General features: G+C 48.0%; 1 protein-coding gene across 1 annotated transcript in view; it reads right to left on the reverse strand.

The window, feature by feature from the left end:
- The window catches only part of adamts17 (ADAM metallopeptidase with thrombospondin type 1 motif, 17), a 584,360-nt gene that overhangs the window by 424,909 nt on the left and 132,701 nt on the right, over positions 1–26,750 (reverse strand). Inside the window, 1 exon segment of the mRNA XM_038813320.1 lies at positions 5,578–5,621. Coding sequence (XP_038669248.1) covers positions 5,578–5,621 — 44 coding nt within the window.

Consider the following 26,750-nt stretch of genomic DNA (forward strand, 5'->3'; position numbering starts at 1 on the left):
GAAGATCTCACTTTTGCTCATGTTGAGTTTGTAGCCCGAGAAGGCTCCAAACTCTTTCAGGAGCGCTATGATTCCGTCCATGCTGCTTTGTGGGTCCGAGATATAGAGGAGCAGATCATCCGCATAGAGTGAGACTCTGTGCTCTCTACCTCCCCTTCGGATCCCCCTCCAATTTTTTGCTGCCCTGAGCGCGATTGCTAGCGGTTCGATTGCTAGTGCGAACAGCAGCGGGGACAGTGGGCATCCTTGTCTGGTGCCCCTGTGCAGCTGGAAGTATTGGGAGTTGGTATTGTTGGTCCGTACACTCGCCATGGGAGCGTTGTATAGGAGCTTTACCCAAGCGGTGAACCCTGTTCCAAGCCCGAACCGCTCCAGTACCTCTATGAGGTATTTCCATTCGACTCTGTCGAAGGCCTTTTCTGCGTCCAGGGAGACGATCACCTCTTGTGTTCTCTCCCCGGAGGGGGTCATTATCACGTTCAGTAGGCGCCTGATGTTCGCGGTAAGCTGTCTACCTTTGACGAAGCCCGTCTGGTCCTCTGTGACCACCTCAGGTACACAGTCTTCTAGCCTTTTGGCTAGGATTTTGGCCAGTATTTTGGCGTCTGCGTTCAGCAGAGATATGGGTCTGTATGACCCACATTCCGTTGGGTCTTTGTCTTTCTTAGGTATCAGCGAGATTGAGGCCTGTGCTAACGTGGGTGGCAGTGTGCCCCTAGCTAGCGAGTCTGTGAACATCTCCCGCAGGTGTGGGGCCAGCGCTGTCGCAAATTTTTTGTAGAAGTCCGCCGGGAATCCGTCCGGTCCCGGCGCCTTCCCCGTCTGCATGGAGCTAATGCTCTCCATGATCTCTCCCAGTGCTAGTGGTGCTTCCAGATCCCGTTTTCTGCCCTCTCCCACGACTGGTATGTCCAGTCCATCAAGAAACCGGTTCATCCCAGCCTTCCCCGTTGGGGGCTCCGAGGTGTATAGCTCTTGGTAGAAGGCCTTGAAGGTTTCGTTAATCCTCTCTGGTTCTGTTTCCCACGTGCCTCTGGTACCTCTGATTTGCGCAATTTCCCTGCTGGCTGCCTGCTTTCTCAGCTGGTGTGCCAACAGGCGGCTGGCTTTGTCTCCGTGTTCGTACAGGGCCCCGCGTGCCTGGCGGAGTTGGTGTACTGCTTTCCTGGTGGAGAGCAGGTCAAAGTTCCTTTGTAATTCTTTTCTCTCCGCCAGGAGCTCTACGGTCGGGGCCTCGGAGTATTTACGGTCTACCTCCAGTATGGAGTCGACCAGCTTCTGCCTAGCCACCCTTTCCTCCCTATCTCTTTGCGCTTTGTAGGCAATGATTTCCCCTCTTAGTACGGCCTTAAGCGCTTCCCAGAACGTGGAGGATGAGACCTCCCCGTTTTGGTTGTTCTCCGTGTAGTCCCGAGCTTTACTAACTATTACTGGGCTGCCACCATATCGATGGTCAGGAAGTGGGTAGTGGGGGAGGGGTCGATCTGGGAGTGGATGGAGGCAGCATCCTGCAAAGGTACGAGTCTGGAGGCTTTACTGTCGGCGCCCCTGCCGTTCTCACCGGCTCGGTGCTCCACAAGTCCTGTGGTGGTGGCAGCCCTGAGGGTGTGGGGGCAATGGAAGCAGCATATGAGACTGGAGGGGGCGTCAGTGTAGTCACCGATCTGTGACAATCACCGGTTTGTCCCAGGAGGGCTGGATGGGGGCTTTATGGTATGGCAGGGGACAGGGATTGAGAGGTTTGGGGATCTATTCATCCAGGAGGGCTTCCCGACCGTGGAGACATTAGAGGAGGAGTTTGACTTGCCGGGAGGGAACGGGTTTCGATATCTTCAAGTGCGGGACTTTGTACGGAGAAAGGTCCCAAGCTTTCCTCGCCTCCCCCTGAGGGGACTACAGGATAAAGTGCTGTCAAAAACAGGAGTTGAAGGTGGGAAGGTTTTCGGACAAATACAGGGAATTGTTAAAGTGCGAAGGGGCCCCAATCAGAGAGGTGAAGAGGAAGTGGGAAGAGGAGATGGGAGATAGCTGGAAACTGAACTGTGGGAAAAAGCCTTGAAAAGGGTAAATGCATCCTCGTCCTGTGCTAGACTCAGCTTGATTCAGTTCGAGGTAGTCCATAGGGCACACATAATGCTAGCCCGGATGAGTAGGTTCTTCGAGGAGGTGGAGGACAGAAGTGGGCAGTGTGGGGGCACCCAGGCCAACCCTTGTTCATATGTTTTGGGTATGTCCGATACTGAGGAAATTCTGGCAGGCATTTGCAGATGATATGTCCGAAGTCCTGGAAGGTAGGGTAACTCCGAGACCAGAATTAGCAATATTTGGGGTGTCGGAAGATCCGGGGGCAAAGCGGGGGGTGGAGGGAGGCCGATATTCTGGCCTTCTCCTCCCTGGTGGCCCGGAGACAGATCTTGCTGAGATGAAGGGACTCGGAGCCCCCGAAATCAGGAGTGTGGGTCAGTGATATGGTAGAGTTTCTCAGTCTGGAGAAAATCAAGTTTGCTTAAGAGGATCAATAGAGGAATTTGCCCAGAGTTGGCAGCCATTCATCGATTTCTTTAACAAAAACTGAACGTCAGCAGTAAGGGGGTAAAGGGAAAAAGGGGGGTGGAAGGAAAATAGGAGGCATGGCCCAACCATGCTGCTGCACTGAGTGGGGAGTATTTTACTCTATCCGCTCTGTCCAGACCCCTCATGGTTTTATACCTATATCAAATCTCCTCTGAATCTTCTTTTCTCCAACTCCTAACTTCTCCAACCTATCATCATAATTGAAGTTCCTCATCCCTAGCTCCATTTCCATCGATTTTTTCTGCACCTTCTCTCATGTTTTCCCATCTTTCCTAAAGAACGGCACCAAGAACTGGACTCAATTCCCTAGCTGGGGCCAAACTAATGTCTTATACAAGTTCAACATAATCTCCTTGCTCTTGTACTTTCTGCCCCTATTATTAAAGCACACAGTATCCTGGGTTTTATTAACTGTTCTCTCCACCTGCCCTGTCACCTTCAATGATCTATGCACATATACACCCAGTTCCATCTGCTCCTGCATCCCTTTTTGGAGTTGCACCCTTTATCTTCTATTGTCTCTCCATGTTCTTTCTACCAAAATTAATCACTTCACCTTTCTCCGTACTGAAATTCATCTGCCACCTGTCCGCTCAGTCCACCAACTTGTCTAATTTCTATTGAGGTTCCACACTATCCTCCTCACAGTTTCCAATGCTTCCAAGTTTTGTATCATCTGCAAATTTTGAAACTGTGCTCCCTACATCAACGTCTAAGTTTAGGTAATGCAATGGTCCCAACACTGATCCCTGAGGAACTCCATTACAGACCTCCCTCCAGTATCAAAATCATCCCATGAGCAATGCCTCTGATTCCTGTCGCTTAGCCAATTGAGTACCCAAGTTGCTACTCTCCCTTTAACGCCTTGAACTATAACTTTGCTCTCATGTCTGTTGTTGGACACTGTTTCAAATGCTTTTTAGAAGTCCATGTACACCTCATCAACCCTCTCTGTTACCTCATCAAAAACCCCCAATGTGTCAAGGCAGCACAGAGGTTAGCACTGTTGCTTCACAGTGCCAGGGTCCCAGGTTCGATTCCCGACTTGGGTCCCTGTCTGTGCAGAGTCTGCACGTTCTCCCTGTGTCTGCGTGGGTTTCTGCCAGGTGCTCTGGTTTCCTCCCACAAGTACCAAAAGACATGGGACGGGATTCTCCCGTACCTGGCGGGACGGGGGGTCCCGGCGGGACGGAGTGGCGTGAACCACTCCGGCGTTAGCCCAGCCCAAATGTGCGGAATCCTCCGCACCTTCAGGGGCTAGACCACCGTGGGGGCACCCCCCGTGGCCAGATTTCCCCGCGCCCCTCCCAGGACCCTGGAGCCTGCCCGCACCGCCAGGTTCCGCTAGTAAGGGACCTAGTCCAATTTACTCCAGCAGGACCTGCATAGAATGAGCGGGACTTCGGCCCATCGCGGGGCGGAGAATCGCTGGGTGGGGGGGCCGCTGCGAGCAGCCGCCGACCGGCGCGGCGCAATGCCCGCCCCCGCGAAATCTCCGGCGCTGGAGAATTCGGCAGCCGGCGGGGGCGGGATTCACGCTGTCCCCCGGCAATTCTCCGACCTGGCGGGGTGTCGGAGAATCCCGCCCGTGCTGTTAGGTAATTTGGACATTCTGAATTATCCCTCTGTGTACCCGAACAGGTGCCGGAATGTGGCAACTAGGGGCTTTTGACAGTAACTTCGTTGCAGTGTTAATGTATGCCTACTTGTGACAATAAAGATTATTATTAAAACAGGAGTTTCCCTTAAAACTGCTATGAATTAACCCCTTATTGGACACATAGCCTGTAAGTTACTCCATTATAACACTGACTTGATATTCTCTCCTACAAATGTCAATGCACCAGGGAACCAGGCAAGATAAATGGGCAAGATGTAAAATGGGTGGCAGATTCATAATTTCCAATCTCCTTCCTATATCCATAATTAAAATTATCCCTCTATAGATCTTACATATCTTGAGTAATGTCAATGGGTGATCCACTAGCAACTTATTTGTCAGTGTTAATCTGGTTACAAAGGTTACCATTGTAATGTGATGTGATTACTATACCACTGCATTATCAGAAAACAATCCACAGTTTCACTAAATTGCAGTCATCCATTCCAAAGATGCAGAAAGGGCCAAGGTTAATGAAGTTACCCTATGTAATGCAACATTGCCTTACTTTTCAGCTTTCCATTCTTCACACACAAGCAATTTCAAGCAGGAAGTATTTTGAATGAAAACATCAGTCCACGATAGAGTGTAGCTATTTGGATAAAAATCTGTAAATATGATTACAAAACCACTCACAATCCTGCAGAGGGACAGCGAGATAACCAAAGCAGAGTATTCACAATGAATGTTCAGGGAGATCCAAGCATGTTACAGCTCAGAATTAACCCTGCTTCCCAGCATGCACTGTAGCTGGGCCAGAAGACAGGTGACAGAGGTGGGCGTGTGCAAAAGAGACCAGAAAATTGGAAATACTGTATAATGACGCAGTGTCTGATGGTAAACTTAATATAGATTTATTTACAAGGGTCATAATAATGCAGCACCCCAGTGAAACCCTATTTGGGCGGACGTATCTCGTCAGGCCCTGGCTGGGCCTGCTTTTACCTTTGCACACCACGGGCCCTAGGTGGTTGGTCTTCGCCCCCTACCTGGGGAGCTCGCACTCCACAAGTCCCACAGGGAGATCAATTAAGGCTTCCCCGTTGGCTTTGTGGGGGTTATAACACACTGCAAATTGAGAGTTCAATCAAGCAAGACCACATCAGGAGTGAAATCTTGCAAATTTGAGGACTTATCAATATTTACATCTCAACTCAATACACATGGAAAGGAAGAGTAAACTCTACAAACTCTAAAACAAATGCCACAAAAAAAGTCTAGATTAGAGGAGAAATTTTACAATGTAAGATTATACAATTTGAGCTCAAGATCAAATATTAATCAATGTGCTGTAAATATATTCATTATAAACAAACTTTACATTTCAAAAAGCTTTTACTCACCTACAGTATCACAGGGTTCATCTTTATGAACACAGAAATCAGTCCTGCAAATAAAGGGGAAGAGGGAATAACTTTCTGCAGATAAAACTTTCACACATCCCTGACACAACTAAACAACTGGACAGCTTTGGTCCATCATGAAAACTGATGCTCGTTCAATGATGAATTGAAACCATATCAAAAGCAGTGAGCTAGTTAAGGTTAATCTCAATATTGTCACTCTGGGTATCAGCAGACTGTGTGCGCATCTGTTGACTGGCAGGTGATGGTGGGCTGTACAGGAGTTCCTGCTAACTGCTTGAGCTGCCCATTGACCATCCTCTCTTTTTGGTTCCTGGCGGTATAAACAAGTCAAATTCACCCTCCCAAATAGCTGAAGAAAAAGAAGCCTTTGAAAGCTGCTTTCAGCTACCCAGAGATGCATTGTAGAAGACAAGCCTGAGGTCTATAGTTGAAAAGGCTGTGGAAACAACTTCCAATGGAATCCACACTCCCCTCCATGACAAGCAACCCTCAAAAGCCAGACAACAACTTGCATTTATACAACATACTTAAAGTAATAAAATGCCTGATACTGAACACAGCAATAACCTCAGCAAGAGAACGAATGCAAGCATATCACAAATAATGGGGGCAATTCTCCCAAATGGAGCCCAAGTGTTCGCGCCATCGTGAACGCTGTCACGTTTCACGACGGCGCGAACCAGGCCCGGGTATGACCTATTCTGTCCCCCACAGGGGGCCAGCATGGCACTGGAGCAGTTCACGCTGCTCCAGCCTCCTTTCCCACGCCAACCCGCACATGCACAGTTGATACGCGCCAACCTGCGCATGCGCAGGGGACTTCTTTAGCGCGCCGGCCCCGACTCAACATGGCATCGGTGTTCAGGGGCTGGCCACGCAGAGAAGTAGGCCCAGAAGGGGAGAAGCCGGTTCGCCGATCAGTGGGCCCCGATCGTTTGCCAGACCCCATCGGAGGCCCCCCCCCCCCCTCCCAGTGAAGGAGCCCATTCGCCTCCCCCCCCTCACAGGCCGTCCCTCGACCGTTTGCGCAGAGTTCCCGCCGGCAGCGACCAGGGGTGAACGGCGCCGGCGGGACTCTGTCGTATCCGAGCAGCTGCTCGGCCCATGCGGGCCAGAGAATCAGCAGCCCCGCCAATTCCAGCGGCCTGTGGCTGGCGCCGCACCAAACGCGCCGGCGTAAACGGCGCCGATTCTCCGCACCTCGGAGAATCGCGCGCCGGCATCGTGGCACAGTTGCGCCTATTCTCTAGCCTGGGGCGGGGTGGGGAGAATCGCCCCCAATACAAACATGGGCTCCAAACTGTGGGGTGCTGTGTGGGTGTCTGTGGAGTAGAGTGTGGCACTGGGTGTTAGACGGTACAATGGAATACCATCTCATGTCCCTGTCTGGCAAGCTGCTCCATAAGGATGAAATCTGCAACAAAAATTAAAATATAGGAAAATCAGAAAGAAGGATTTTTGTGACCAGATTTTTGTTCAAATTTTCTATCAATTTAATTGATCTCCCAGAAAGATGTTGACTTCAAACATGCCAGCTTTATTCTAATGTCTGTGGAATTCAGGTGGATCACTGGAGCTCGTAGCATCAGCCATCTGCAGTCTGAATGCCCCAGCATTAACCATGTCAAGCGCTCTCTTAAATCAGCCCAAGGCTTTCTCTGTTCCTCCAGGAATTTGGTCTTAAATGGGTTTTAAGAGAGATGGGGCATGTCAGGTCGAAACAGGTGCGACTAACCAACCAGTCTTTTCTTGTCCTTGCGTTGGTCATTCTAAGCCTTACAATGCAAACCATAATAAATATGGATTTAGCTGGAAAGGAAGGGAGAGAGATTCCCAGCTCAAAAAGGAGTTATATTTTGAGTTTCTAAAAGGCATTCGAAGAGGTGCCACATGAAAGATAGCTACACAAGATAACAGTTCATGGTGTTGGGGTTGGTATGAGCATGGATAGAGCATTGGCTAACTAATAGGAAATAAAGAGTCAGGAAAAAAGAACCATTTTCAGGTTGTAACTAACTGAGTGCTGCAGGGTGGAGTGCAGGGGCCTCAACTGTTTGTATTAATGACTGGAATGATACACAGATAGGTAGGAAAGCAAGTTGTGAGAATATAAAGCACCTGAAAAGGGACATGCATAGGTTACGGGAAAATGCGATGGCCACGAACATTATTTAGAGAAAGACAGGCCGCAAAATGCTGTAATAAAGAAGGCTCGGGGTGTCATAAAAACATAGAAAATAGGAGCAGGAGAAGGCCATTCGGCCCTTCGAGCCTGCTCTGCCATTCATTATGATCATGGCTGATCATCCAACTCAATAGCCTAATCCCGTGATCCCGCCATAACCTTTGAGCACCCTCACCCGAAGTGCTCTACCTAACTGCTTCTTGATATCATGTTTTGGCCTCAACTACATCCTATGGTAATGAATTCCTCAGGCTCTCCACTCTCTAGGTGAAGAAATTTCTCCCCCTTTTTCTGTCCTAAATGGTCTACCCTGAATCCTCAGACTGTGACCCCTGGTTCTGGACACACCCACCATCGGGAACATCCTTCCTGCATCTACCCTGTCTAGTCCTGTTAGAATTTGATAGGTTTCTATGAGATCCCCCTTATTCTTCTGAATTCCAGTGAGTACGATCCAAACCGACTCAATCTCTCCTCATACATCAATCCCGCCATCCCAGGAATGAGTCTGGTAAACCTTCGCTGCACCCCCTCTAGAGAGAGAAAACATCCTTCCTCAGATAAGGCGTCCAAAACGGCACACAAAATTCCAGGTGTGGCATCTCAATGGAGGATAGAGTTCAGAGTCTGATCTTATTGAACTCAAAGTTGGGCACTGAAGGATGTGAAGTGTTTCATTAGAAGATGTGGTGGTGTTCCTCAAGCTTGCATTGGATTTCACTGGCACATTATAGCAGGTTGAGAGCAGAAAAGTGAGCCTGAAGGCAAGGTGCTGAATTAAAATAGCAAACAAGCGTAAAGTTGGTGTTGTGTCTGCAGTGAGCAGTTTGGATCTTGGACAGCGAAGAGAGAGAAGGTGAAAGGTCAGATATTACACTTCCCTGCGACTGATTCCTTCCAGGTGAAGCAGCGCTTTTCTGTACCACTTGTAATTTAGTATGCTGTATCGCTGCTCACAAACACCAACGGTAAGCACTTGGTAGGATATCTTTGTCCCCTTTGAAACTTTATTTCTAACTGATTAGCCCACTGCAAACTCTAATGAGCTCCTTTTGATAATCTGAGTTGTCTCCTCAGAGCGCAGTTCCTTAGAGTTCTTTCACATGCAAATGTGAGGGAATTCATGGAAACTGCAAATCCAGATCATTCATGCACATCAAGATCTCAGAACTGCCACCAGAACAATCCATTCGCCTGCTCGCATCCCCCTGTATCCTATCATAATTGCAGCGTTCCATTTATCCACTCACTAATTCATAGCTTTGTGCAAGTTTCTCAACCCTGCTTTTCTTCAAGGATTTCGTACGAAAAAGGATTGCTGGGTAAAGAGTGAACTGCCCAGCCTGCTGCTTCTTCACGGACTGCTCACACCGAGCGTGTGGAATTGGGGAGGAAATCTAGAACATAGAACAGTACAGCACAGAACAGGCCCTTCGGCCCTCGATGTTGTGCCGAGCAATGATCACCCTACTTAAACCCACATAACCCGTATACCCGTAACCCAACAATCCCCCCATTAACCTTACACTACGGGCAATTTAGCATGGCCAATCCACCTAACCCGCACATCTTTGGACTGTGGGAGGAAACCGGAGCACCCGGAGGAAACCCACGCACACACGGGGAGGACGTGCAGACTCCACACAGTGACCCAGCCGGGAATCGAACCTGGGACCCTGGAGCTGTGAAGCATTGATGCTAACCACCATGCTACCGTGAGGCCCTCTCTACTTCTGTGATATCCACAGATATCTTGAGTTACTTTACTAAAGTCCTCTGATGGTTAAGGAACACAATTTTATTGCTTCCTGTTACGGTGCACAGTTACGACATTACAATTGTTTGTTTAGAAAAACTGCTCTAAGGCAGCACGGTGGCCTAGTGGTTAGCACAGCTGCCTCACGGCGCCGAGGTCCCATGTTCGAATCCCGGCTCTGGGTCACTGTCCGTGTAGAGTTTGCACATTCTCCCCGTGTCTGCGTGGGTTTCGCCCCCACAACCCAAAAAAATGTGCAGAGTAGGTGGATTGGCTACGCTAAATTGCCCCTTAATTGGAAAAAATAATTGGGTAATCTAAATTTAAAAAAAAGAAAAACTGCTCTAAAGGCTACATGTTTTAAAAATGTTGAACTGAGTTTTAAAGGTGGCACGGTAGCACAGTGGTTAGCATTGTTGCTTCACAGCACCAGGATCGATTCCCGGCTTGAGTCACTGTCTGTGCGGAGTCTGCACGTTCTCCCCCTGTCTGCGTGGGTTTCCTCCGCGTGCTCCGGTTTACTCCCACAAGTCCTGAAATACATGCTGTTCGGTATTTTGGACATTCTGAATGCTCCCTCTGTGTACCCGAACAGGCGCTGGAATGTGGCAACAATGGGCTTTTCACAGTAACGTCATTGCAGTGTTAATGTAAGCCTACTTGTGACAATAAAGATTTTTTCTTTTTATTATTAGAAGACTGTTTCAAAATGGCTCCATGTCACCAGACAAAGTTGTGTATTTCAGGCTGGGCCATCTCTTTTGAGAGTACAAAAGACAATTCTTAATTTAGTGATAGTTCACTGTGGTCTTGGCCAGGATATAGCAAAGTTTTATAAATTGTAAGAATGTAAATTGTGCATGGGCCAGGACAAGAACTAAGATCCACAGGTGGGAGAAAGGTTGTCTGAAGTGTCAATGCCTTATTTGGGAGATGACTTGGCAGTTTTGTACATGTCACATGATAACAAGCATAGCCATCAAACTGCTTTAATCAATCAGGTTAAAAAGGGCCACATGGGCAGCACAGTGGCACAGCGGTTAGCATTGCTGCCTCACGGCACCGAGGTCCCAGGTTCGAACCCACTCTGGGTCACTGTCTGTGTGGAGTTTGTACATTCTTCCCGTGCTTGCGTGGGTTCGCCCCCACAACCCAAAGATGTGCAGGCTAGGTGGATTGGCCACACTAAATTGCCCCTTAATTGGAAAAAATGAATTGGGTACTCTAAATTTATTAAGAACAAAAATGGGCCACATTGTATCTCCCTGAAAGTGAAGCTCCTCCCTCCCCTTCACCTGATTCCATTTATTAAGTTATCCGTGAAAGCAAGGTCTGGCAGTTCAACCGTGGAAGTCATGCAGCGGCAAAGACAACTGTACACCTCAAGACCTTCACTTTACACAACACACCTTAACATCAAAACACATTAGCTCTGCACTGTATAAAGGCTTTGCTGCTGGTGTTTTTTATTCAAATTCACACACACACACACACTCTCCGGAAAAAGTGTGGTAGTGAGCCGGAATTGCCGGGAGGTCGGCAACGCTATTCAACGTTAATTGGTCCACTTAACGAGACTTCACGGGCTTCTTGTCGCAAATGAAAGCTCGCCAGCTGATTTGCCGGGACCGCGCTCGCCAGCCCCCCCCGCTAAGAAGGTCGAGCAGCACTTAAATAGTACTTGCTCAGCCAACTCCAGCCAGCTCACAACAATGGCACCGAGGAGACCAGCTCCAAGATTCGGCGATTCTCCAAGACCTGCGGAGGCTGCTAGACATGGTGGAGGCCAGGAGGGGTGTCCTGTATGTCCGAGGTTCCCGGAGAGTCAGCCAGAAGGCAGCCAGTGCTGCCTGGGACGGGATGGCGGCAGCTGTCAGCTCGGGGAGTGTGACCAGGAGGACTGGCTTCCAGTGCCAGAAAAAGGTCAAAACACCGGGCACCACGAATGAGTAGACACCACCGCCCCCCAAACCCACCCTCCACCCCGCCCCCCACCCCCCGCCCCCCGCCAAGGAGCATCCACTCCCCAACCCCCCAGGCGACCCTAACACTCCCTCCACGTCCTCCCCATTCAACCCTCCCTCCACCCCCTTCAGCCTCCCCACCCACCTTAACCCTCCCTCCACACCCACTTTCTAACACTGTGAACCAAGCTTGTGGCTCACTAGCCCTCTCTGTGTCTCCTCAGGAAAAGCTCTCCCGCTATCATATGGAGAGGGCCCAGACTGGCGGAGGGGTGCCGCACTTAAGAATCCTCAACTCCTTCGAGGAGCAATCCCTGGAGGTGACTGGTGTGGCCGAGGATAGGATGCTCACCAACGCGGAATCTGGCGGACGCCACAGAGGTGAGGAGCCACCAGGTTCCCCCTGAGTGACCTGTCAAACGTGAGTTGTTATTGCCTTACTGACTGACCCATCCCCCCCCACTGACTACATGTCCATTCTCCCTCAGGTCCCCCAGCCGATGGCACCGGTCCATCCCAGGTGTCACTCTCTCCAGCCTCCCAGGAGACCGCCTCTCCTCCCATGAGAGCTCCGAGGATGCAACCATTATAGTCGTGGCACAGCTGTCATCCCCATCCTTCACCAGCGCAGATACAAACACCTTGGTGGGAAATGTTAGTGGTCAGGCTTCTGGGGCAAATTCTGGTGAGCACCGCACAGCTGCTGGAGCATTAGGTGGAGGCAGGAACCCAGGGGAGACAGCAGTTGGAGATCTGCCGATTCCCAGGACCCAGCTTGATGCTGAGCCTATAGAACATGGTTACCCTGAGCTGATGGAGATGTTGGGGAGTGGTTGGGACATTCAAAGGGAGATGTCAGCGACACTCAAGCAGATCCATAGCCGATCGGAGGAGTACTAGAGGCTACTGGCGCAGGAGATGGCGCCGGCAATGAGTGGCACCGAGGCCAAATCTACGCGACTGCAGTGGAGAGACTGGTACACAACGTTGGCACCATTAGTGAAGGTGTCCAAGGCGTCACACAGTCAGATACGGCCATGGCTGAGGGTCTGGGCAGAATGTCCGACTCGCTGGGGAATGTCACCAAGTTCCAGGCTGGCCTTGATGAGGTTCTGCGGGATATCTCCCGCTCTCAGATGGACATAGCCGAGGCGCTGCGGAGCTTGTCCCAATCGCAGATGGGCATGGCTGAGGCACTGCAGAGCATGTGTCCCTGCAGAGTCACTGGGGGATGTGTCCCAGTCACTGAGGAGCATCGCCAAGGCATCAACTTGATAGTGCAGACCATGGGAAAACACCAGGGCTGGCAGAGCCAGATGATGTAGGGGCAGCCGGGGCTCAAACCAGCTGCTCCCCCATTCCAAGGTGAAACCCAGGGCCCTATGGGCACTGACCGGGAGGAGGGGGGCGCAGCAAAGCACATCGAGGATCACTGAGGGCACAAGGGGAGGGGGGACGGGTATGTAGGGGGTGAGGAGGGCATGGAGGGTGGGGGTTGGGAGGGAGGGGGCAGCACCATCGGGCGAGTGGGGACCTGTATGGAACATTAAACACCCTTGTGCACAACCAGTAGGATGCATCTGTCACTTTCTTCCGCAATGGATAAAATCTACGGTATATGGATAGAGATAAGAAAATTAATAAAGGACTGATCACACTAATAGTGTAGTTTACAGATCACCTAATAGCTGGAGGAAGGAAAATGCAAATTAGAGAATTGAGTTAAAACAGAATATTAATCATGAACAAATTCATATTAATTGGACAAAGTGGATAAAGTTGCTCCAATGTGTACAGGACTCCTTTCTAACCCAATACATAAAATAAGGGAAGAGTCACTATTGGATCTGGTAATGGAGAATGAACCAGAGCATACAAAAGAAATTAATGTGGGTGAACATCTGGGCAATAGTGACCATAATATAATATGCTTTCACGGTGATGATAGAAAAAGTATGACGAATACCAGATTAATAGATTGGAACTAAAACCACATTTTCTAAATTTGCAAGTGACACCAAATTTGGGTTGGGGAGTGGTGTAGTATAATCAATAATGAGGAGGTTTGCTACAAATTACAGGAGGATATTAATAAATTTGCAGGAATGGATAAGTAATTGGCAAATGGTGCTCAACCACTGATAACATATGGTAGGAAGAATAGGGAGATAATTTATTACTTGGAAGATGCAAGGCTAGATAGAGCAGAGGAATAAAGAGATGGCATATTACAAATACACCAATCACTAAAGGTTGTGCTGTGGGTTAGCAAGACCATAAAAAGAAAAAATATCAAGCACTAGGTTGGATTTCCAGCTCAACTCAAAAGTTGGGAAGTTGTACAAAACCTCTATTGAATCCTGGTTAGACCAATCTCCCATTTATCTTAGGGCAGGGGTTTTCAGATTGTGGCCTAGAGACTATCAGCCCCGGATTTCGAGCCACCAAGCCCAATTGCTTTTATAGTTTTATTCACTTGTTTATCCTATTTGAAATTTGCAGGTTGAAAGAAAAACTTTCATTCCTCAAAGTCAGGACATCCCGAACTGCTTACAATTAAGTAGTTTTGAGGTGTAGTCACTTGTAATGTAGGAAACACAGCAGGCAATTTGTGCATAGCATGCTCCCACAGACAGCATAGTGATAACAACCGGTAATGTCTTATCTGAAGGAGAGCACCTGGGGCACTCCATCTGGGGACAGTGGCAGTGCTTCGGGAGGCAGGGTTCAATGTTTGTGGTGGAGGCAAATCGAGTGGAGGGGAAGGGAAAGGTAAATTAGACGTCCAATTCGCTGTCTCCTGTTTCACACTTTCCACAAAGATCAACTTTACCACAGAAACTTTGGATAGCCAGCATTACTTTTTCTAACTTCTCAGGGCTATTTGGAGTTTTGGGTGCCATATTAGGCACGAATCGCCAAGTCCCACGTAATGAAATTAAATCCATATGACTTATTTTCTAAGAATTTCCAGATTGAATTCCCTCATATCAATTTATACAGAGGCCCTGTAATTCCAACAACTTCTAATAATTCCTCTTCCCACATTTTTTTCACTAAGTGTTCAATCAAACTGTAGGTTAAAAGAACATTATTGAAACCATGGAAAGACAATTCCAACCCACATTCAAAAATGTGATAGAACGTCTGGAGTGGTGATCTCTTCCCAGGAACAGCGCACGACAGACAGAAAGCAACAGTAAGTTATTAAAAGTAAATCATTGTGAAAAATAAAGAGTGCGCGCGAGGGCTCCAATTTTGCTGTAGTTATGTACCATACTGCATTGGACCGGAAGACAGGTCTGCTGCTGAGCCACTGGAGAGAAAGTTGGCAGCCGGTTCTGGGACTATATTGGCAGTCAGCACGTTAGGTTCTAGTCATTGTGGCTGCCAAACCATCAGTCCGTGGCAGCCTGCCCTTCAAATGGAGGTGATCCCGAGAGAGAGCCCGGTGACGCACAGCCATCAGCGCTGTTACAAATCATCTTTATTCAGAGAAAACCTAAATACACATTCACCCCACCGCACCAGGCTTGGCTTAAATTCAGTCTACACATGGGATTTGAAGCTATTCAAATTAGCCTGAAGCCGATTTATCTGCACATGCAGTATTTATTGTAGAACCACCTTAGAACAGTCACCATAGGGTATGAGTTAAAGCAGACCTATTTTCCCTGAACTGGCTCAGTGTCCATGAGACTGTACAGAGAATTTAAGCCAAATACTTTTCTCAGTGCTTAATTTTCTGTGAACTTTTTCAAGTACTTAAGTGTAAAGCTACAGACATCCATGACTTTACATTTTCTAAGTATTTATCTTTCCAAAGCTCTCAGTATTACATCATGCTGGAATGCAGATTTAAATTAAACGTCTCTTAGGTGCTTTATGTAATCTGGTTTAGAAGCTTTTGTCACAGTTTTGGCTCTTTAGCAAGGTTGCACTGGTATCTTGAGGTTCAAATCTTTGCTTTACCATTTTCACATGGGCTGAAACACTCTTTGCTCGGACCAGATGCAGCTCTCAGCACACAGTTCAAAATGGAGTTGATTCTGTGGCAGCTCCAAGCCGAAGGAGCGGATTGGTGTGAAAGTGGAACGAGCACCAGAGGCCCGCACTTGTGACTCTCACTGCACTCCAGCACCTGCAGCTCACAGCGCACATTCACAACTCTAATTCATTGTCAAATAGCTGCGCTAAGCATAAATAAACCCAATAGAGCAATACAGTTGAAGAGAAGTTTGATAAGCGCAAGGGGGAAACTGAATAGGAGCTGATGCTGATTTCATGCAAGATGAAGAAGGGTGGGAGGATGCTCATGGGCATAAATGCCAGCAGAGACCCGTTGGGTCAAATGGCCTGTTTAGAACATAAGAACATAAGAACTAGGAGCAGAAGTAGGCCATCTGGCCCCTCGAGCCTGCTCCGCCATTCAATTAGATCATGGCTGATCTTTTGTGGACTCAGCTCCACTTTCCGGCCCGAACACCATAACCCTTAATCCCTTTATTCTTCAAAAAACTATCTATCTTTACCTTAAAAACATGTAATGAAGGAGCCTCAACTGCTTCACTGGACAAGGAATTCCATAGATTCACAACCCTTTGGGTGAAGAAGTTCCTCTGTGCCGTATATACCTCCATGATCTGTATTTGTAAAGTTGTAAATGCATTGCCCAGATAACCAGTTACATAAGTGGAAAGGGACATGAGCATACACTTAGCATCAGGGTTCTCCCTCGGTAACATTTATGGGCGGCACGGTAGCACAGTGGTTAACACTGTTGCTTTACAGCATTAGTGTCCCAGGTTGATTCACGGCTCGGTCTGTGCAGAGTCTGCATGTTCTCCCCGTATCTGTGTGGGTTTCCTCCCGGTGCTCTGGTTTCCTCCCACAAGTCCCGAAGACGTGCTGTGAGGTAATTTGGACATTCTGAATTCTCCCTCTGTGTATCCAAACAGGCACCAGAGTGTGGCGACTAGGAGCTTTTCACAGTAACTCCATTGCAGTGTTAATGTAAGCCTAATTGTGACAACAATAAAGATGATTATTATTTAAGATTCAATTTTATTGAAGCCAGTATAAAATGATGGGTGGCATGCAAATCATAGGAACAAGAGGATGCTATTCAGCTCCATGTGCCTGGTCCACTATCTACTGGGATCATGGCTGAATTAACACCATTACCCACCTTGGTTCTGTCACCCTTAAGATCCTTGCGTAACAAAAATCTATCAGTAAGTTCTGAAGAAGAGTAATATTAGACTCAAATCTGTCTCTCTCTTCACAGATGCGGCCAGAACTGAGCAGTTCCAGCTTTTCTGTATTCGTAACAAGCTAGCCATCCCAATTCTGAAATTTTCAACTTTTAGGTTAAGTGAGGTCCTGCTTTCTACAAAATTTGTGCATCTGAAATGTTGTGAATGACATAAGTGTCCCTTACGTCATCCCTAATCTTAATGGCAAAGAATGGAGGCTAATATTGACAAGTAAATTCTATTTGAGCAGAAGTTTCTGCCGGAAAAAAATCTTTATTGCTAACATAATTACGTTTTATAATCTCAAATTCCCTTCACTGCCAATGGGGTCTTTGGCTCGGGTAAATGGGCTGAGTGTGCTTAAACTTCAGATGAATCATTGAAATTTTACTCACATCACTAAGAAAGACTTGCACTTTTGTAGCGCCTTTCATGATCATCGGATGTTTCAATTTACTTTGCAGCCAATAAGTATTTTTGAAGTGTAATGTAGGAAACGCTGCAGCCAATATGAACACAGTAAGCTCCCACAAATATCAATGGGAAAAATGTTCAAGATAATCTTCAGTGACATTTGGTCAAGATACAAAGAAGAAGTCCACCTTCTTCAAATTGTACCCGGGGATATTTTCGGTGGCATTTTCTGGCCAGTCACGTTGGCGGGATCTTAAGGTTCCGCCGTCAGCAGTACGCCTTCGCCACGAGTTTTGTGGCGGCGAGGGATGCAGTCAACAGGAAGATCTCGCTAATGGCCACTGACGAGCCGCCTCCTGCCGCTGCAGAACACACGGTGGATGGGGAAGAAAATCCTGCCCTTTCAATCCAAAAGATCTTAAAAGGGACAAAATTGAGCCTTCAGTTTAATATTACATCCAAAATACTGCATTCAATAACAACAATTAATTGAATTTATATGTCACCATAATAGTTACGTGTCCACAGATACATAGGAACATCTTGAAACAACGTTTGACAGATACATAAAGGCACAGTAGGGCAAATGACTAGAAGCTTGGTCAGAAATGCACTGAATGCAATGTCAGTGTGTTTTTTGTGTATGTGCTGGAGTTTTTGGAAGGCAAGTTGAGTCCATGATCTGCAGATTCGGAGGCAACAGTGCAACAATTGAGCCATGTCTGACGCTGGAATCCATTTATTCCAATTCTCGCCACTGGAGAGTCACACTTCAGAAGATAAACTAACTGATCCGAACGGTTGTTTTGTCACCGTTCGGAGTGGTGTAAATGAGAAACCAGTGTGTTCAAACATTGACCTGCTTACACGGATCCAGTCACATTTCTGCGAATGCCTCCTTAGGTGGAGCGTTGGTGTCCACGTTGGAAATGTAAAACCGGGGACCGGCACGGTGGTGTAGTGGTTAGCACTGCTGCCTCACGGCACCGAGGACCCGGGTTCGATCTACTGCTAACCACTGTGTCACCATGCGGCCCATAAAATAAAATCCCCTACACTTCACTGCATTAGATTTCATCTGCCACTCGTCAGCCCATTCCACCAACTTTTCTATGCCTTTTTGAAATTCACAATGCTTCCAAGTTTCCTATCATCCACAAGTTTTGAAATTGTGTTCTTTATGCACCAAAGGCTCGGTTTTACATGTGAATCAGGAAGAGTAGTGGTCTTAACACTCAATTGTAAACCTTCCTCCAGTCTGAAAACCGTTCCGTACAGCACTCCAGGCTCCCAGGAGACCACCTCGGAGGGGAGCTCCGAGGACACGATCGAGGCGTCACAGCTGTCATCCCCACCCTCCACCAGTGCAGATACACGGACCTCGGTGGGAAGTGTTCACGGTCAGGCTTCTGGGGCACAATCTGATGAGCACCACACAGCTGCTAATGTTCATCAGCTGGAGGTAGGAACCCCTATGCAAGACAGCTGTGGGAGTCTGCTTGATCCCAGGACCCAGCTGGGTCCCAGCCTGATGCTGAGCCTATGGAAGATGTCATTCTGGAGCTGATATAGACATTAGGGTGTGGTCAGTACATTCAGAGGGAGATGTCAGCAACACTCCAGCAGATTCATAGCCGATTGGAGCTGTCCCAAAGGCTGCGGGCGCAGGAGATGTCGCCAGCATTGCGTGGCACCAAGGCCAACACTGCTAGGGTGGTACCTTGAACAGGCTAGTGGAGAGCCTGGGGCACGGCATCAGTAGTATTAGTGAAGGTGTCCCATGCATCGTGCAGCCGGTAACAGCCAGGGCTGAGGGTCTCACCAGAATTCCGACTCGCCGGGGGATGTTACCCAGTACCAGGCCGACCTGGATGAGGTGCTGGAGACATGTCCCACTCTCAGATGGGCATGGCCGAGGCACTGCAGAGCATGTCCCAGTCACTGAGGAGCACCGCCGAGGGCATCGACACGATGGTGCAGGCATCAGGGATCCCCCAGGGCTGGCTGAGCCAGATAATGCAGGGGCAGCTGGGGCGCAAACCAGCTGCTCCTCGCCTCAAGGTGAACCCCAAGGCCCGATAGGCACCGAGTGGGAGGAGGGAATGCCGGGTGCCAACCTAACCCGTCCCATGGGATGGCGATGGTGGCCACCAGCACCCCCGAGTTCCACCCCTCTGATGAAGCCGCCTCTCACAGTCAGCAACCAGAACAGGTCGGCCTGTCTGTGTATGTGCCGCAAAGTGAGCCTGGGCCCTCGGCCCCAGAGCCACCAGAGGACGCGCGCCAGGGCATCGAAGGCCACAGGACGAGGTAAGCAGCTGGTTGCCTCCACCTCCGATGTGTGTCCTGGGAACACACCTCAAAGTAGCAGTAGAGCTAGGAAGGCAAAGCACATCAAGGATCACTGAACGCACCAGGGGGAGGGGAGGAGGGGTAGGTAGGGAGTGAGGGAGATGAAAGTGAAAGTGAAAATCGCTTATTGTCACGAGTAGGCTTCAAATGAAGTTACTGTGAAAAGCCCCTAGTCGCCACATTCCGGCGCCTGTCCGGGGAGGCTGTTACGGGAATCGAACCGTGCTGCTGGCCTGCTTGGTCTGCTTTCAAAGCCAGCAATTTAGCCCTGTGCCAAACAGCCCCTGTTGGGGCTGGGGGAAGGGAGATGGGGGAAGGCAGATTGGGGAAGGGGCAGGATGATCGGGACTGTGGGGAACTGTAAAACACAATAAACATCCTTGGCCACAATCAACATGACGCCTCTGTCACTTCCTTCCGCAATGCGGCCCGACCTACGAACCCTTGACTCATCCCTCCAGGCATCTCCCCCTTGCTGTAGCACTCATGCCGTGAACATATTCCCGGAGCTGTGTCCCATCTGCAGGGTGTGTGGATGTTGGCCGCTGCGTCTGTGGTGTTGCCTTCCGCAGTGATCAAGCACAGTGTCAATGCATCAAGGTGTGATTGGGATGCTAGGCAATGACTCCCACATTCCTACATGGCCCGTAAACCCATGGGAATCCACTTGGGTTGTGTGAAGTGCTCACTTAACCACGATGGCCAATTCCCTATTAACTATAGCCTTCAGCCGCATGGCCAGAGGCTTTGGTAGTCGGTGGAGGGTCATTGGGGCAGACGGGCAGGTGCTAGGGTCATCCCCGGAAAGGATGCACATGATCCAGGGGTTGACATGCTGTTGCCACAAGCGATTGCCACCCTCCCATGGCGGCCCACCCATGCAGAGGGCCCCCACCCCCAGCCGGGGTGTCTCTCCACCCCCTCCACCTCACACCCCCCCCCCCCCCCCCCCCCCCCACAGCACTGGGGTGGCAGGCCCAGCGCCCCTGGGTTCTTTGTCTCTGAGCAAAGATTGTTGGGGAAGCCGATGAATGATGGAAGGCCGTTGGATACGGTGAAGCTCCCGTTAATTGTATGGAAATAAGGCTTAAGTGGTGATAACTGTTTTCTCGCCACTCAACAGCAAGATCCCGATTTCGCCGAGGGGAGCAGGCCGTTTGCATCACTAACTGTTGGCGCCTGGCGCGGTTCTCGTTTTCGGCCTTTCCCACTATTCACCGGCCCTGTTTCACTCGAGCGATAGCGCAACAAGGCTGGGTAATTGTGCTCGCTATCTCCGCTTGGAGAGGCGAGGTTTGATCAGGGATGGTCAGCATGGCTTTGTCAGAGGGAGGTCATGCCTAACAAATTTGATTGAATTTTTTGAACCTGTGACCGGGTGTATAGATGAGGGTCCTGCAGTTGATATAGTTTACATGGATTTGAGCAAAGCCTTTGACAAGGTTCCACATGGGAGACTTATAAAGAAGGAAAATGCACATGGGATACAGGGTAACTTGATAAGATGGATTCAAAATTGGCTTAGCTGTAGAGACAGAGGGTGATGGCAGACGGCTGCTTTAGTGACTGGAAGCCAGTGTCCAATGGCGTACCATAGGGATCTGTGCTGGGTCCTCTATTATTTGTCATTTATATCAACGACATAGATGACTATGTGGGGGGTAGGATCAATAAATTTGCAGATGACACAAAGATTGGCCGAGTGGTTAACAGTGAGGTTGAGTGTGTGGGTTGCAGAAAGATATAGATGGGAAGGTCAAATGGGCAGTTAAGTGGCGGATGGAATTTAACCCTGAAAAGTGTGAGGTGATACACTTTGGAAGGAGTAATTTGACAAGGAAGTATTCAATTAATGGCATGACACTGAGAAGTTCTGAGGAACAAAGGGACCTTGGCGTGTTTGTCCATAGATCTCTGAAGGCAGGAGGGCAGGTTAATAGGGTGGTGAAAAAGGCATATGGGTCACTTGCCTTTATCAATTGAGGAATAGATTACAAAGCAGGGAGGTCAAGTTTGAGTTGTATAGAACTTTGATTAGGCTACAGCTGGAGTACTGTGTGCAGTTCTGGTCGTCACATTATAGGAAGGATGTGATTGCACTGGAGGGGGTGCAGAGGTGATTGACCAGGATGTTGCCTGGGATAGAATATTTAAGTTATGAAGAGAGGTTGGATAGACTTATGTTGTTTTCACTGAAGCAGAGAAGACGGAGGGGCGAGCTGATCGAGGCGTACAAGATTTTGAGGGTTATGGACAGGGTAGATAGGGAGCACCTGTTCCCCTTAGTTCAAGGGAGACACAAGGTCAAGATGAGGCGTAGGAGGTTTCGGGGGGATTTGAGGAAAAACCTTTTTAGCCAGAGGGTGGTGACAGTCCGGGGTGCACTGCCTGAGAGGGTGGTAGAGGTGGATTGCTTTACATCCTTTAAAAAATACCTGGATGAGCATTTAGCATGTCATAATGTTCACGGCAATGGGCCAAGAGCTGGCAAGTGGGATTAGGTGAGCAGGTCAGGTGTTTTTTATGCATCGGTGCAGACTTGATGGGTTGAAGGGCCTCTTCTGCACTCTATTTTTCTGTGGTTCTACGATTGTGACCCTCAGTGCCCAAAAAAGTTTGGGTGAGATGGTTAGGTGGATTACTGGGTCACAGGGATAGGGACTGGACATTGGCATAGGTAGGGTGCTCTTTCAGAGGGTGGGATAGGTAGGGTGCTCTTTCAGAGGGTGGGTGCAGATTTGATGGACCCAAAAGGCCTCCTTCTGCATTGTTGGGAACCTATGAATCTGTACAAACCATCGACTACGATTCTCTTAACCACACTGGATGGCACAATTGAGGTGAATTTGACCAAGGCATCACATAACCATTACAGAATATCCTCCCCCTCATCACTGATTTGGTTGGTTAGTTTAGCTGAGTGACTCAATTATTTCAGACAGACAAGGCCCTTTTAGTCCTCTTTCCTTAGTGCATTTCTAAGAACTCTGACTCCCATTAAGAACCTCTTTAGTTTCTTCTGGAAACCCATGGCAGTTCCTCACTCCACCTCCTGTGCAGGAAATCTGTTCCACATACACTTCCCACCTTAGAGGAGATGAGAACCTCCTGAATAGTTTTTGTTGCTCTTAATTTATAATCATGACTTTCTGCTGAAACCCTGGATCAGTTTGATTTGATTGCTTCCTTTGAACAATTCAACAATGCTGATTTTCCAGTGTTGTAAACACACAAAGTTCTTACTCTTCAAATGGAAGTCCAGGAAGAAGCGATGGAGGCAGCATCAGGTGTCTTTACCTCCTTCACCTTTACTCCAGGATCTCTTGACCACAGACCGAGGGCAGGTTGAATACCTCCCTCTGCAGCAGGAGCAGGTAAAGGGCTGTTGGGTAATGAGGTGAAGGATATCCCTGAATCCCACAGTATTTACCTTCCCCAATACTGGAAAGTCACCAATTTGAAGAGGTGCCCAGAATAAGAACACCTCAGGCCCCCGGTCCCTCTCGAGTCATGGAGGGCCAACAAAGGTGACAGGACCCAAAGCAGGTACCTTTGTTGTTAGAGGGCTAAGGCCAGCAGCTAGAAGTCCCGAAATGCCAGCAGCTAACTTACTGTTGCTGCAAGTGCTACTTGGACTGGGCCTGCACTGGAAAAGCCTCAAGCCTATGCAAATTGCCAAAAGCTAGTTGACTGCAAGTGAAGCCTAATTTGGGTGCAGTCTCATTGATATCTAACTTGTACTATTTGCAATTACAGGGGAGTGTTTAGTGTCCACTCTAAGAAATTCTTGGAGCAATTGATCTTTGAGTATCTATCATTACTATTAAAGGTCTTCTAACTGACACATAGAATCATAAAATCCCTACAGTGCAGAAGGAGGCCATTTGGCCCATCAAGTCTGCACTGACCCTCTGAAAGAGCAGCCCACGTAGGCCCACACCCCCGCCCGATCCCCGCAACCGCACCTAATCTTTGGACAATTTAGCCTGGCCAATCCACCTTACCTTCAGATCTTTGGACTGTGCAGGTACCCTCGCAGGTACAGCGAGAATATGCAAACTCCACACGGACAATGACACAAGACCGGAATTGAACCTGGGTCCCTGGCGCTGTGAGGCAGCAGTGCTAGCAAGGGGCAGTGCTGTGTCAGGCAGAACAAACAGCATTTGGGTAAAACAAAAGGATGAGGATCTCGTAATTAGAGGGGGGGGGGGGGTGTAGTAAAAGCCAGAGGTGGGATGCCTAAACATTCCCAGAGGGTCTTGAAGAAGTACTTTTGCTCTTCCTGACTCAAAAAAACAAATGAAAGTACATTTAGCTTTTTGGACATATTCTGGTCCTGACACGTGAAGGGAGGCAGTGGCGTAGTGGTATGATCGCTGGGTAGTAATACAGAGACCCAGAGTCATGCTCTGGAGACCCAGGTTCAAATCCCGCCATGGCAGAAGGTGAAATTTGAATTTGATAAAAGTCTCAAAGGTGACCAAGAAATCATTGTCAATTGTTGCAAAAATCATTTAGTTCACTAATGCCTTTTAGGGAAGGAAATCTGCCATGGTCTGGCCTACGTGTGACTCCGGATCCACAGCAATGTGGTTGATGAACAATAAATGCTGGTCCACCCAGCGACGTCCATATCCCATAAACAAATATTTAAAAAATAATTCTGCTAGGTTGGGCAGATAGGAAAGCTACAACGGCTTCCCCAAGCAAATGTCTGGTTAAAAAATGACCTGTCCCGCTCAATGCCTTCAAAGCACAAGCTCTATATATCTGGCAGTAAAATCTCCCAGTTCTGAAGAACAATCACATTGGTCTCAATGTTAACTCTCCACAGATGCTGCCAGACTTGCTGAGTTTTTCCAGCACTTTATAAGTTTATATTAGCTGCAAACATTTTAACTGCCCATCCAATTTTTGCTAAGCAGTCAGGATTAAAGTGGAGAGACAACATGTAATTGAGTAACAGGAGTGCACTGTAGATGGAGCATGTGGGCAGGAGTCGTCGCTGGCATTAGAATTAGAATGGAACTGGAGTTCCATTCGGATAAATAAAAAAGTAACTAAGGACAGATCCACAGAAGACAGAATGGAATGATTGACTATTGAAAGAATCAGAAAGATCTAAGAAGAGACTGGAGGGATAGCATAGGCAGTGTATGGGCCAGAGTTTAGAAAACTCCATTTATCATGGAGTTCACCTGACCTACAACTGTTTATTGATTTTGGTTATGGTGAGCACAAGAGCCTGACTTTCAGATGTTATTCAACAGAGGCCTTAAGCACTTTTAATCAAAACCAAAGTTTATTCTACAAATTTAATTTACATTTTTATAAACACACACAGTAAGCATTTTTATCAACTACAAATATAAATACCCCACACAGCTACAGTACTCTATGTATAACCTTTTTAAAAACATTTTGAGTACCAAATTCATTTTTTCCAATTAAGGGGTAATTTAGCATGACCAATCCACCTAGTTTGCACATCTTTTGGGTTGTGGGGGCGAAACTCACGCAAACACGGGGAGAACGTGAAAACTCAACACGGACAGTGACCCAGACCCGGGATCGAATCTGGGACCTCGGCACCGTGAGGCCACAGTGCTAACCCACTGTGCCACCGTGCTGCCCTCACACTCTATGCATAACCCTTAATAAATTTCCCCCTTAAGCTGTTCCAATTTAATAACACAGCACTCAAGACCTGGTTTGGATGTTCTTGTTTCCTTTCCAAAACAGCAGGTTTGAATTTCTTCCAGAATCAAATTATTTATTTTCAAGTTATCAACTTTTAAAATGCAGATAGAGAAAAAAATCCTTTTTCAACCTGTGCTGTACAAACTAGTTCAAACTCAAAGCAAAAAGTAAAATTCAGAGCCACAGCCAGCTCCCAACTCAAAAGCAAAAGGAAAAACCCAGAGCCACAGCCCAGCTACAACCACACCATGACATCACTGAAGCATCTGATAAGACAAAAATATTTCTTAAAGGCACACTCCCATGACAATAGCATTCAGTTTTGTTTACAACTCCACAGATACAGAAGCAATCTATGTTGATAAGCAACAACATGTAAATAGCATCCAAGTTTGAGTAACATTCTTGCCACATAAATCAAAGCAATAATTAACCCCAACAAGAGAGAATCTAACCATCTCCCCTTGACATTCAATGGTATTACCATTGTTGAATCTCCCATTATCAACATCCTAGGGGTTACCATTAAAAACTGAACTGGACTAGCCATATTAATACTATGGCGACATGAGCAGTACTCTGGGAATCCTACAATGATAACTCATCTCCAACTCCACAAAGCCTGTCCATCATCTCAAGGCACAAGTCAGGAGCGTGATGGAATACTATCCTCTTGCTGGATGAGTGCAACTCCAACAACATTCAAAAAGCTCAACACCATCCAGCACAAAGCAGTCTGCTTTATTAGACCCCATCCACCACCACAAATATTCAATCCCTTTTCCATTGGCACACAGTTGCAGCCGTGTGCATCACCTACAAGACGCACTGCGGCAACTCATCAAGCTTCCATTGGCAATATCTTCCAAATCTCTACCGCCTAAATGCCAAGGGCAACATAGGCATGGGAACACCACCTCCTGCAAGTTACTCTCCAAGCAATACACCATCCTGACTTGGAAATATATCATCATTCCTTCACTGTAACTGGGTCCAAATCCTGCAACTCCCTCCCTCACAGCATTATGAATGTACCTAGATCCCATGGACTGTAGCGGTTCAATGCAACGGCTCATCACCACCTTTACAAGGGCAATCAATCAGGACCGGGCAACAAATGCTGGCCTTGACGACGACTGATATTCAGTAACCGCTAACTCTACTCAATTTAACACATCTGGTTCCTGGGAAAGTTTCAGGGACCTCTTCAGTCAAATCCTTGACACGTCAACAAATTCCACTCAAAATCAAGAAATTCATAAAATATTAGGGGGATGGCAGGCAGATTGAACTTAAAAAAACATCAGTCCAGTTGCACTTTTTAAAAACATGTAAACCATTCATTATTGGTCAAAGCTAGTGTCAGGAATACCGGCAAAGTGGTCCAGATGAATCTAAAATCCAACATGCCTGGGACTGACAGGATTCTGAACAATGGATCCAGCTGCCGGAGAACTAACATAATCACATATTCCCCACATTACAGAAGGAGGCCATTCGGCCCATTGAGCCTGCACTGA

The sequence above is a fragment of the Scyliorhinus canicula genome, chromosome 12 (genome assembly GCF_902713615.1).
Source record: "Scyliorhinus canicula chromosome 12, sScyCan1.1, whole genome shotgun sequence".
Classification (NCBI taxonomy): domain Eukaryota; kingdom Metazoa; phylum Chordata; class Chondrichthyes; order Carcharhiniformes; family Scyliorhinidae; genus Scyliorhinus; species Scyliorhinus canicula.